The sequence below is a fragment of the Perca flavescens genome, chromosome 18 (assembly GCF_004354835.1).
Source record: "Perca flavescens isolate YP-PL-M2 chromosome 18, PFLA_1.0, whole genome shotgun sequence".
NCBI classification, from domain to species: Eukaryota; Metazoa; Chordata; class Actinopteri; order Perciformes; family Percidae; genus Perca; species Perca flavescens.
In genome coordinates this window covers 17,405,965-17,418,611 of record NC_041348.1, presented here as the reverse complement: position 1 = coordinate 17,418,611, position 12,647 = coordinate 17,405,965, and the positions used below count along the sequence as shown (strand labels likewise).

Sequence of the window (12,647 nt, the reverse complement as noted above, 5' to 3'; positions counted from 1 at the left end):
AGGAAACTTGCTCCACTGAATTCAATTAGTTTTAATGCACTTTGAGGAAATGTTAAACTCAGAAGTCCCTTGTAAACAGGGCGGTAGCGGTAAAATAAAAGGAAGATAACTCTAATCTGAACAATCTCAAATTCAAACATTACAGATCAGTGTTTAGAATATAACAGAATAAGACAACTGACTGAAGTGGAATTCAGTTGTTTAAACTTCTTTTTAACTTATTGCTGCCTACGAACCTTACTTACTGTATACCTGTAAACACCCCTTAAACATGTAATAATATATGTAATTTATAGTTTTAGTTTCTGTATTCACAGGTTCCAATCTCATTTTTAATAGAGTTGGATTTAGATTATGTCTTCAAAAATCAATAACTTTAGTATATCTGCCCTAGGTTTCTCACATCTATAGGACGTTAACAGCAATTATTAGAACATTTGCTGTGTAGCTCAGGTGTGCAAATGTCAACTCTGTGACAGTGTTTCAATACTAATACAACTTTAAGTTATTTTGATACTTTAAATTATTCAGAAATGATACAATTATCAAAGCCTATAAACTTACCTTATTTGGATGAGCCTCGTGTGGCAAACATTCAGTGACCTGGATGCCTCTCACAACCATCAGTAATGTAGAAAGTGTGAGTCATTGCTGGGGAAGTTTTACTTTACTTCATTTAAGTGGAACTAATAAGACACAATTTCGTGTTTTTCTGACAGAACCGGATGTTAGTTTGAATTAACGTGTACATGCTTTACAAGGGTTATTCATTTGACAAAATGTGTGAAGATGCTCTACTAAATAAAGAGTATTCTCTACTCTAAAACTTTACAGGGTAAACTCAATATAATTACAATCACAATAACTTAAAAGGAAAAGGGTTCGCTTGTTAATATTAGTATAACCTTAAATGCAAAACACACTTTCCAAATTGGACTAAAATACAATTGTTTATGACATTGATATAATTAGCTATTTAAAAGATTGAAAAAAATAACAGAATAATTTAGGTAAATTATCTCTCTGATGTGGCTTAATGAAAACAAACCTCTAGCTGCCAATTTCTAATGGGCCATCTTTCATCTAAATGGACACAAAGACTTAAAACCCACATCTTATTGAGCAGTCCAATTGAAAATGCACAGATTTGGCCAAATTTTGAAGACGAAACAAAAACCTGCCAACAAACCCTTCAGATGTCTATGCACCCACTGGCACACGCTGCCAATTAACATGATCTCGAAAGCGCTAATGGAATCTTGAGCGGTAATAAAAGTAAATAATTAAATTAAGGAACCCTTGTATCATTGTTTGCTGTATTCAGGCCCATTAGGACTGCCAGTATTCTCATGGTAATCTAATGTTTGGTTTTTTTTTGTGTTCGGATAATGAATTCTGTGCTTTTCCTCCAAACAGTGTTGTTCAGACATTTGTGTAGGCAGAGAAACAAAGACGTACATTAGGAGCCATTGTACCCTGTGATTATTAAAGTAAACAGAAATAGTGGAGAGGTATCATACACAGCTGCACACACTTGAGCCTTTGTTTGTGAAGTGGGAGAAAGGGCCAAGCAACCCTTAAGACTTTGTCAGAGACGATCCCATTATTTGGGGCTTCTCAAGAGCCGAGCGGTAGGCTGGCTGATGACGCTTTGAAGATCGGTCTTCGGCCCAGAATTCATCTGCAGCAGAGAATTCTGGAGCAAAATAGGTTTGGCTCGGGATAAAATGCTTCAGCCGGGGGCCTGGGTAGCTCACCTGGTAGAGCGGGCGCCCATATGCAGCGGCTCAGCGTTCGAGTCCAAGCTGCGGCCATTTGCTGCATGTCTTCCCCCTCTCTCTTCCCCCTCTCCTGTCTACAGCTGTCCTGTCTATTAAAGGCTAAAATGCCCAAAAAGTTTCTTTAAAAAAATAAAATAACTTCAACCAAGATCTGACATGAAGACGTTCCCTGCCTCAGCCTCATGCTTTTATTTTGCCGTCGTCATAATTCAGTCCTTTTCAAAAAGACAAAGTCTGTTCTTAGAAGATGAAACTCAAGGTAAAATGTGCAGTCGACAGTTTCTCTGGTGCAGTGTGAACACTTGGCATTGTTTGGTCTATAAACACATCATATAAGACAATATAGTAGACAATATAATAGACAAAAATAATTAAATAAACAATTAGCTGATTATCAGAATGGTTGCCAATTAATGGATTAGTCAATTGAAGTAAAATGAATGGACTAAAAGTTTGTGCAAGAAAATGGGCAAGACAAATTTTAGTACATAAAACTCTTGAGAATTTTAATCTTTAAAATTGTTTCTTTAAATAGATACAAGTATTTTATATATAGATAGGATAGCGCAATGAAAATCTCACATTGGAGCTCAACATAAAAACCTGCGGCCAAATTGTCGATTTGAAGATTACTCCCAACATATAGTAACAATATACTAACATATATACACGCCTACTAATATATATATTAAAAAACAAATGGTGTTTGGTTTGGGTTTTGTACAGTTTCTGTTTATAAACAGTGAGTTCACGGTTCACGTGCGTCTCATTCACTAACAGCTTATAACAGTCTGATCAACATTTTTAGACTGATGGTCAAACAATCTGCAAGACAGGTTTAAAAAACAAAATCCACATGAGGACTGTGCGAAGCAGAAATATAACTGGAGTCACCTGCAAACATGGCACCTGTATACGCCTGTTCCATACAAAAACCTGGTTTCCCAGTCGTGGATTCCTTTTTCCAGACTGTTGCTAGTAACAATGACTAGCAGCAAAACAAGGAATTCTTTCAATCCTGTGTTAACATTAAAAACATCTTGAACTACTTTAAGTGAGCTCCGCTTGACCCTGATGTGGAAAAAGTGGCTCAGGAGCACCAACTAACGAGCCGGGGAGAAAGAGTCATGCAGCCAACGGTTGCCTGGAAAAGCCATTTTGTTTCATGATTACACAAAAGTGACGCAGGGAGTGTTTATCTTCTACTCGTCATTCGTCCATCTGAAGAGCACATGAGTAGAATAATAACAACCATATGAGAGTTATCCTCAACATTTTAAGCCTGTGTTGTGCCAATATTTGTCCTAAGACGTGTAACGTAAATGTCACTTTTCTCTTTGCTAAATTCAAATGTAGCAAAACAACAACCAACAGAAGATGGCAAGCAATCTTTTAGCTTTGTTAATCCAGCCAGAAGAAAGTCCATTCTCTCCAGATAATACCACGTATTTAAGCGTCATATGAGCGTTGGGACACAACCGCAACATCCTCCCGGCAGTCTGACTGAACAGGTAAAAAAGACAACAATAGTTGTGTAGGCGATTTTGTATCACTTGTGCATGTTTTGTGATGTGGAGTTTTTTTTTTTTTTTTTTCTTTCAAATGCAGCTTTAAATGGGATTAATGTGTTGCTAGAAACATCACATGTCCAGAAGCAGCACTCGTGGATCTTCCACCACCGCTTTGATCTTGCGTAAGAAAGTGACCGCTTCTCTGCCGTCAACGAGGCGGTGGTCGTATGTCAGTGCCACGTACATCATGGGCCGGATCTCCACCTGCCAAAGCAGAAAGCAGTTTTATCGTTTACTCACGTCTGAGTGCATCAGATTTGGAAAACCAGTAGATCCATATTAGTATGTATGATCATTGTCAGTCCATGTGGCGTACCTTTACTTTTTTCATGTGGCATTAAATCATTTTGGTATTAAAACAACACACAACAAACTTTTCACAACTCATCTGAGTTTTTTTGTACCAGGAACACTTTTGTTAACCAAGTAGATAAACTAAAGTCACTCTTCTCTGTTTTATAAGTCATACCGTTACGGCTCATTGAATTGTTTCTTTTCAAACGCAGAAACAATTTTGTGACCTTACATCTATGGACGCATAATTCTCACCTTGCCATTGATGGCCACAGGTCGGTCGAAGATGCCATGCATGCCCAGGATGGCGGACTGGGGGGGGTTGATGATAGGCGTGCCAAACATGGAGCCGAACACGCCGCCGTTGCTGATGGTGAAGGTACCTCCATCCATATCTTCAACAGCAAGCTCATTGTTACGAGCCTGAGGCACAGAGCACAGATGTTGTTTTTTTTCTCCCATTATTGCGTTTAGCCGTCTGAAAAGGTCAAATATCTGGGACACCTACTGCACAAAGCTTTTTACCTTTTCTCCCAATGCATTGATGGTTTTCTCAATGTCAGCAAAGTTCATGGTCTCAACATTACGGATCACCGGCACAACAAGCCCCTAAACAAATACATGTTATTCAGGTGTACTCAATGTTACTGAGCATTTAGCTGCAACAGTTTTAACACAAACATTTTACATATATATAAAATATTACATAACATATAAAGTTTAATAGAGCCAAAAGTCATACCTTTGGAGTTGACACAGCGACGCTAATGTCTACGTAATCCCTGTAGACAATCTCTTTGGTTGTATCATCAATAACTAGTAAAAACATTTTGAGGATAAAGTTAGGTGACATTTTATTTTATTTATTTTTTTAAAAAGCTCTTTTAGGGAAGGTTCAATATTAAATGAAAGAAGAAAAAAAATAAAACTGTGCAAGTAAGTCAGTGTTGTCTTACCAGCATTGACAGCAGGTTGGTCAGTCAGAGCATGTGCTGCAGCTTTCACAAACGCTGACATAAAGCCCAGTTTGATATTGTGCTTCTTTAAGAAAGCATCCTTATGGATTTTCCTCATGTCCTGAACATTGCTGAGGCAGAATTGAGAACGTATCAGAGAATTTGCTTAGTGAGGAAACCTCTTTTTAAGACAGAAGTCCCTTGAGTCAAATAAATGCCATTATCGTAATGAGACATTAGACCAATGTAAATACTATGAAGAAAGTTGGAATAATCTTTTCAGGAGCTGCTGCGGCTCACCCCATGTCCACTTCGTTGAAGGTGGTCAACATTGCGCAGGTGTTCTGAGCCTCCTTTAGCCTCTGGGCGATCCGCAACCTCATACGGTTCATCTTCACCTGGACACAGAGAGAACACATCCTTCATTATTTCCAATATTATTGTAATGAAAGAAACAACGTATGAATAAAACCTAACACACATAACACATGTGTCATCAGCATGTTTGTTACCCTGCTTTCTCCTCTGCCTCCTGCTGTTGGAGGTGCTGGAGCTGGAGCTGTGGGCTTGATGGCAGAAACTTGATGAAGAGGGAAAGACAGAATGTGACATTAAGAGCCACAAACAGTGCTGGTGGCCTACTCAGATAAGTCCTACACAATAGTAATAAAAGCCCTGAATGGCAAACCAACTACAGCCTAACTCCTGAAATGCTGCTTTTATCCTAAACACACACATGTACATTTTTAATTTTCTTTTATCAGGATGTTATGTTGATGAGGCTGATAACCGTTACTGCACATATTACGAGGACTATTATGATATGTTGTACAATGGGGAGTGTGCAATTTTGTTGGCTAGTGGCGGGCTCTGCATGCAACATGAGCATGTCCATGTAGAGTGATAACAGTCTATGTATGGTATGTATGTATGTATGTATGCATGTATGTATGCGTGTATGTATGCATGTATGTATACACTAGGTTGTGTTGAATTCTTCAAACAGCAGATACTGTTCGTTTGTCAAAGACCAATTTCCTTCGAGACAATAAAACTCTATCTTATCTTAAATAATTGTTTTCTGCAGCATGTAGATTTATATATGCTAGAGAAGGAAACACACCAGGTTTGGCTTGGGCAGCTTGTGGTGGCACTGGGGGGACTGGAGGCATGGCACTGAGGGCTGAAGCGGGAGGTGGTGGAGGTGGAGGGGCTGCAGCCGGGGCCTCTGCAGCTGGGGAGGGGGCAGCTTTGGCAGCAACCGCTGAGGAAACCGAAGAAAAGAAGGACAAATGTGATACACAAATGCAATTTTGTTTTGCAATTTTTGTCTTGGTATGCGTCAGTGCTGTCATGATTCATAACATTTGAAAATCAGATTCTCAGCAGCATATGCAACACACAGCTACAGCTAATTTGTAACGTGGTGAAAAATGGAGATGTCTGCTCAGCTCCACCACCTAAACACTGCATTGGAACTACTACACTGTACCAACCGATTGTGTCTGTAGTACTAAGCATAAGAAATGCATCAAATGTTATCCATTTAAAACCAATTATGATAATTGTATACTGTATATTATTAGGTAGTCTCGAATTGCCAGATCTTCCTCCCCAGCGCTGCGGAGGAGGGTCTGGCACCTCCACACAGCATTCCGGGAAGGGAGAAAAACGTGTTATAAACCTGCAGAGATCTGAAGAGCAGTTAACCAAATTTCAGTGTAAGGTAACGGACATCCGGCCGAAAAAGAGGGACATCTGGCGGAATTTTCGGGCGGCACTGGAGCAATCCAGGAAGTGGAACGTTGTGGAAATAGACTAATTATTATTAGGTAAAGTGAGGCAGTCTGTGATAAGACAAAATTGCCTTTCTACTCAACAAAGTAAAGTATCAAAACATTTGCAGTTTTGTAATGGTACTGAAACTCCGGTATCACACAGCCATCAGCATATTAAAAATGTACTCTACACATTTGTTTACCTTAGTGATAAAACGATAACTGATGCTCAACTAAGCTCACCTCCTTTTCGGAGTTTGAAGAGGGGCATCCCTGATTCTACCTTCCCTCCATCAGGCACCAGCAGTTCCTCAATCACGCCAGCCGCTGGAGCGGGGACTTGTACTGAGGTCTGGAAGTACAAAATAAAGACATTTTTTTTAATTTTTTTTAGAAGATAATTAAATAAATTTCTCATACTCTATTTAAGGAAAAATAAATAAAAAACAGAGTTGATATTTCTTGGTCATACCTTGTCAGTCTCAATTTCACACACCACTTCATCTTCTGTCACGGAGTCCCCCACAGCTAAAACATACAATCAGAGCATGCATTTCATGGGCAGTAATGTGATTACTTTAAACATTTGTCTCATTGGTGATACAATGAAATACTGACGACCTTTGCCTAAGATATATCGACTTATACTAACCTTTTTCCCACCTCACATCGCCCTCTGAAACCGATTCTGCGAATGCAGGAGTTTTGACTGTGACAACCTCATCCCCTGTACAAAAACAACAGCTGCTGTAAGTTAAACACTAAGCAGAGTGGTCTTCAATACATACATTACATATTATTATGAATTGTTGCAATACATACTGTGAACAGCAGATGTCTTGAAGAATCTGATGTGAGAGATAGTCACTAATGATGGAAATTCACATCTAAATGTCAAGAAAAACAAAATTACTTGTATTTTTAGACTAATGAAATTGTACAAACCAAATTACTGCATTTCATGTTTACACCACAGAAAACCTATTTAGGACAATATTTACTGCACAGGTACAGCTCAGTTTACAATACATGAATGAAATAAACAGATCTTCCTCTGACAAATTTCTAAACGTGAAGTTGTTACCGAGTGGCATTCAAAGATAGACAACAGAATGGGAGAGAGCACTTACGGCTGAGAACTCCTGTAAACTAGCCGGCTGCAGACAGGGAGGCCTTAAGAGGAAAAAAGAAAAGAGAATAAGAAGAAAGAAAATCAACAACTGCTCCTCCTGAGGCTTTAACACAATATATGAATGGAGCTGCAATTAACCACCTGTGGGCTCCTAAGGCATCTCAGTCACTCAACAAGCATCACTTATTTAGCTTTGGATGATCCAATCATAGAGCTTGCTTATTCATGTCAAGGAAATTAAGACTGCAGTTTTAGATGTGGCATTATAGATGAAGTTCTCAAATCCAGCTGGTCTAGTCTTCTTAGTCAGACACTCACTTACCGGATACATTTTGCCGGACCAGAACATTGTTGGCCTGAAAAGATAAAAAGTAAAAACAGTAAAAAAAAAAATCTGTTTCATATGAATATATTGATATGTGTTTTTAATAGCTTTTAAAGCTATAGTGCATAGTTTGTGTCTCCCCCATGAGGAATTCTATGTAATGACAACAAAACTGTTGGCGCGTCCACATGATAACTGTAAGTCTTCAAAATAAATTCACTAGTACACTGTGAACGAGCTTAAACTTTCAGTTCCAAACCACTGGATTTTCCAGTGCTGACTGTAAGGTTAACGCGCTGCATTGCTGTGTGTTATGAGCGTCAGTTGTGGGTATTTTGAGGGTAGGACCTCTAGTGAAGAAGCCTGCCTAGTTCTGGCTGCTTTTACACTAATGTTTGTCTGGTGGAGTTGCTGGTTACCCAAACTTAAACCTTCTGATGTGGGATGCCAGAGGAGGGAGGGGGTTGTCAGAAATGGATCAAATGTTCTACAGTAGATAAAACAGCCCAGAGAATCATTGGTGCTCCTCTCCCATGCCCTGAGGACGTATACTCCTGTAAGCTGCAGAGAAGAGCAGCAAGCATCAGAGCGGACCTTACACACCTTGGCCATATCATTTTTGACACCCAACCCTCAGGCAGGCTTAGGGTCATGAGGGCGCAGACAAACCGCAGAAATAGCTTTTTTTCCCCCCAGGGAAATAAATGAGCTGCTGAAAGGCTAAGCTAAGCTGGACTTGAACCATACTTTATGCTGCTAAGTGAGTGATTGATGTCATCTTAATGTCGTTGTGTAGTGATATGCAATGACAATAAACAATCTATCTTTACTGCACAGCTGTTGTTTTAGACTACAATACTTTTAGCCAGGGCCTGTATTTCTCAAGACTCAGGCCACACACACACACACACACACACACACACACACACACACACACACACACACACACACACACACACACACACACACACACACACACACACACACACACACACGAAAATAAGTATTTGAACACCCTGCTATTTTGCAAGTTCTCCCACTTAGAAATCATGGAGGGGTCTGAAATTGTCATCGTAGGTGCATGTCCACTGTCAGAGACATAATCAAAAAAAAAAAAAAAAAAAAAATCCAGAAATCACAATGTATGATTTTATAACTATTTTGTATGATACAGCTGCAAATAAGTATTTGAACACCTGAGAAAATCAATGTTAGTATTTGGTACAGTAACCTTTGTTTGCAAGTACAGAGGTCAAATGTTTCCTGTAGTTTTTCCACCAGGTTTGCACACACTGCAGGAGGGATTTTGGCCCACTCCTCCACACAGATCTTCTCTAGATCAGTCAGGTTTCTGGCCTGTCGCTGAGAAACACGGAGTTTGAGCTCCCTCCAAAGATTCTCTATTGGGTTTAGGTCTGGAGACTGGCTAGGCCACGCCAGAACCTTGATATGCTTCTTACAGAGCCACTCCTTGGTTATCCTGGCTGTGTGCTTTGGGTCATTGTCATGTTGGAAGACCCAGCCTGTCTCCCATGACTCCTCTGGATCATCCAAATGGTCATTGGCAAACTTAAGACGGGCCTTGACATTTGCTGGTTTAAGCAGGGGAACCTTCCGTGCCATGCATGATTTCAAACCATGACGTCTTAGTGTATTACCAACAGTAACCTTGGAAACGGTGGTCCCAGCTCTTTTCAGGTCATTGACCAGCTCCTCCCGTGTAGTTCTGGGTTGATTTCTCACCTTTCTTAGGATCATTGAGACCCCATGAGGTGAGATCTAGCATGGAGCCCCAGTCCGAGGGAGATTGACAGTCATGTTTAGCTTCTTCCATTTCTAATGATCGCTCCAACATTGGACCTTTTTTCACCAAGCTGCTTGGCAATTTCCCCGTAGCCCTTTCCAGCCTTGTGGAGGTGTACAATTTTGTCTCTAGTGTCTTTGGACAGCTCTTTGGTCTTGGCCATGTTAGTAGTTGGATTCTTACTGATTGTATGGGGTGGGCAGGTGTCTTTATGCAGCTAACGACCTCAAACAGGTACATCTAATTTAGGATAATAAATCGAGTGGAGGTGGACATTTTAAAGGCAGACTAACAGGTCTTTGAGGGTCAGAATTCTAGCTGATAGACAGGTGTTCAAATACTTATTTGCAGCTGTATCATACAAATAAATAGTTAAAAAATCATGTATTGTGATTTCTGGATTTTTTTTTATTTTTATTATGTCTCTCACAGTGGACATGCATCTACGATGACAATTTCAGACCCCTCCATGATTTCCAAGTGGGAGAAATTGCAAAATAGCAGGGTGTTCAAATACTTACTTTCCTCACTGTATATACATACAGGCCATAATCCACTGGGAACACAACAAGCACAATAGTCTCAAGTATAAATCAACCCTGACAAGACAGTTAAGTTATTACCGTCATGTTTCAGCTTCATTACCTGCTCAAAGCACAGTAAAGACAGCTGAAGCTTGTGAGGGCAAAGCCATTTTATCCCCTCACAGCACCATAACATATATGTCTCATGACGTGGGCTATTTCTGGCAGGTCAGCTGCACACACCTCAGTCTTCCCAACACACACATGCTAACATTAGCCGGTCAAGACTGCTTCGTGCGGTGTCAAATCAGTTATTGAAAGAAAAGACAAGCTTACTGGAGGCATGAAATAAAGAGCCCTTTTAAGTCAGACAATTATTGCGACACTGTTCACCGCTTCTTCTCAAACTTGAGCTCAATAACGTTAGCTAGCTAGCTGCCTCTGAAACTGTCCCTGTCCGTCTGTAGTGTCTGGCTGCCCTTGGTAGGCGAGGCCCTGCTTCACAAGCTAACCGCTGTTGAACGCAACAGCTGACGTTAGCGGTGCCTTGTTTTAATCAGTCGTTCAGATCGTTTCGGAGTTGCTCAGTTGAGTGTTTTTTTTCCAACGTACCTGGCTCACCGCTGACAGAGAGCGACCAATCGTCCGGTATGCACATCTGGATTGCGATAACATAGCGCTAGCTGGTGTTCCTTATTTGACAGCAGTTTTAGGTTTTAAGGAGCGGTGCGGAAGCTCGCTGCTCCCTGGCGCGAGAGCTGTCTGACTGGGAGGAACCACTGCGGCTGGCCGGGGAGGGGGGGGGGAGGATACTGTGTGTAAACAATCATACTGAACACCATGAACTAAAACCGGTCAGAAATAAAAGTTCATTTTTCAGATGATAAAATAATAACATTCATTTAACAGGACTTTACCTTTGCCTGCATTAGGTAGTAATCTATACTTTTAAAACTCTTTAAAATTAATTTCACAATAGGCACAGCCACACTATTTCGGAAAAAGATGAGAAAATAGAATTTGAATGAAGAATTATTTCCTCAACAGTGGGCTGCCCGATTCAAGGTAGGTAGGGAAGGGATAGGTTGGCATATTTGACCACACCTCCTGTTTTTTGGAGGGGCTCTCTGCTGGACCACTACAAATACTCAGTCACTCCTCCTGATATAACCATAGACAGTATATAAGGATATAACAGCTCTAGGCCTGCAGCCTCCTCGGGTCCTTTTCGTCAGACAACAGGTGGGTTGTATAATATTTTCTAAGCTACATGTTTTAGTTTTTCAAAGTAGAATGTAAGATGTTTATCTCAACCTTTGAATCAAATCTGAAATTTGAATATAGCTCTGTTGTACAAAAAAAAAAAAATATATACCAAATGCCTAATTCAAAAATTATCTTTCATCTGGACAATATTTATTATTGCGGTTTCATGTTTGAAGGTTGAAATGTAGGCTATTTCAGTTGAATGCAATAAATAGCCAGAAAAAAACATGTTATCTTGATTTATTTGCAAGGCAATTTAGATAATTTGTTCTTGTTATTGTAATTTCATTTTAATTTGCTTACAACACCTGCATTACAAAATTAACGTTTTTTTTTCTTCTCACTGCTCACTGTCTTTTTTAACCCAACAAGCATGAATCCAAGTGTTTGGAGCAACGGTATGTATTCTTCCAGCGGCATTTGCCTTGACGGCTGCACTGCAGAGCACCTCTCCTCTTTTGAACCAGACCCCTTGCTGTCAGATTCAGGTGTGCCAGGTGATTCTGTGTTCGTACACAAAGACAGCAAGGACATGAAAATGCTACCGGAGAGTTCTTATTACAGCAGCAGGGATGCTGCTTCAAGTTTGATCTGTTCCAGTCAGCTGGAGCTCACTCCAACTAGAGACAGCACTGCTGGACATTTGCCCACGAGAAGGCACCAATCTCCTGCATCCAGCTCTTGTGGCCACTATGACTGGAACTTAAACAGTGGCCATCAAGCAAAGCGTGCCAGAGTAGAAAATATAATCAAAGGCATGACCAGCTCTCCTGGTATGCACTGCACTGATGTGATGACAAATCTGCACGAGGAGTCAGACGGCATCCCGGAAAATGAAAGGATTCAAGATCAGGAGCACATGGAAAGAAGTGGATCTGACAGCCAGACGACACGAAAGCAGCAGGAGAGTCAGCACCAGCACCTCAGACAGCTCAGAACAAGGTTCAAACATGTGGACGGAGTAACCGACACTACAGACAGTAAGGACAAAAAGAATCCCACCTGGAAGGATTCTTCTGAAACATCTCCCAGGGACGCATTTATAGATTCACACAGTGAGTTTGAGAGCAGCTCAGGTATAAAATATCAAGGATGGAAGAAGGGAAAACCGACTAACTACTTCCAATCCAAATCTGAAAGAATAAAGCTGATAGCAGATGTTTTAAAGTATGAACTGTCCAGAGCTGTCACTAGAAGTGTTGACTCTATTTTTAAA

At 40.4% G+C, this 12,647-nt stretch overlaps 1 protein-coding gene across 1 annotated transcript; it reads right to left on the bottom strand.

Annotated features, from left to right (window-relative positions):
• Positions 1-2,260: 2,260 nt before the first annotated feature.
• On the bottom strand, positions 2,261-10,959 carry LOC114573363 (dihydrolipoyllysine-residue succinyltransferase component of 2-oxoglutarate dehydrogenase complex, mitochondrial). The gene is made up of 15 exons (XM_028605528.1): positions 10,778-10,959; positions 7,835-7,868; positions 7,511-7,553; positions 7,203-7,267; positions 7,033-7,107; positions 6,853-6,908; positions 6,624-6,732; positions 5,726-5,866; positions 5,115-5,182; positions 4,903-5,000; positions 4,603-4,733; positions 4,389-4,462; positions 4,172-4,255; positions 3,902-4,069; positions 2,261-3,556 (listed from the first exon to the last, which is right to left on the bottom strand). Exons 1-15 carry the CDS (start codon positions 10,838-10,840, stop codon positions 3,422-3,424), a joined length of 1,344 nt encoding a protein of 447 aa, XP_028461329.1. The 5' UTR covers positions 10,841-10,959; the 3' UTR covers positions 2,261-3,421.
• Positions 10,960-12,647: the final 1,688 nt, after the last annotated feature.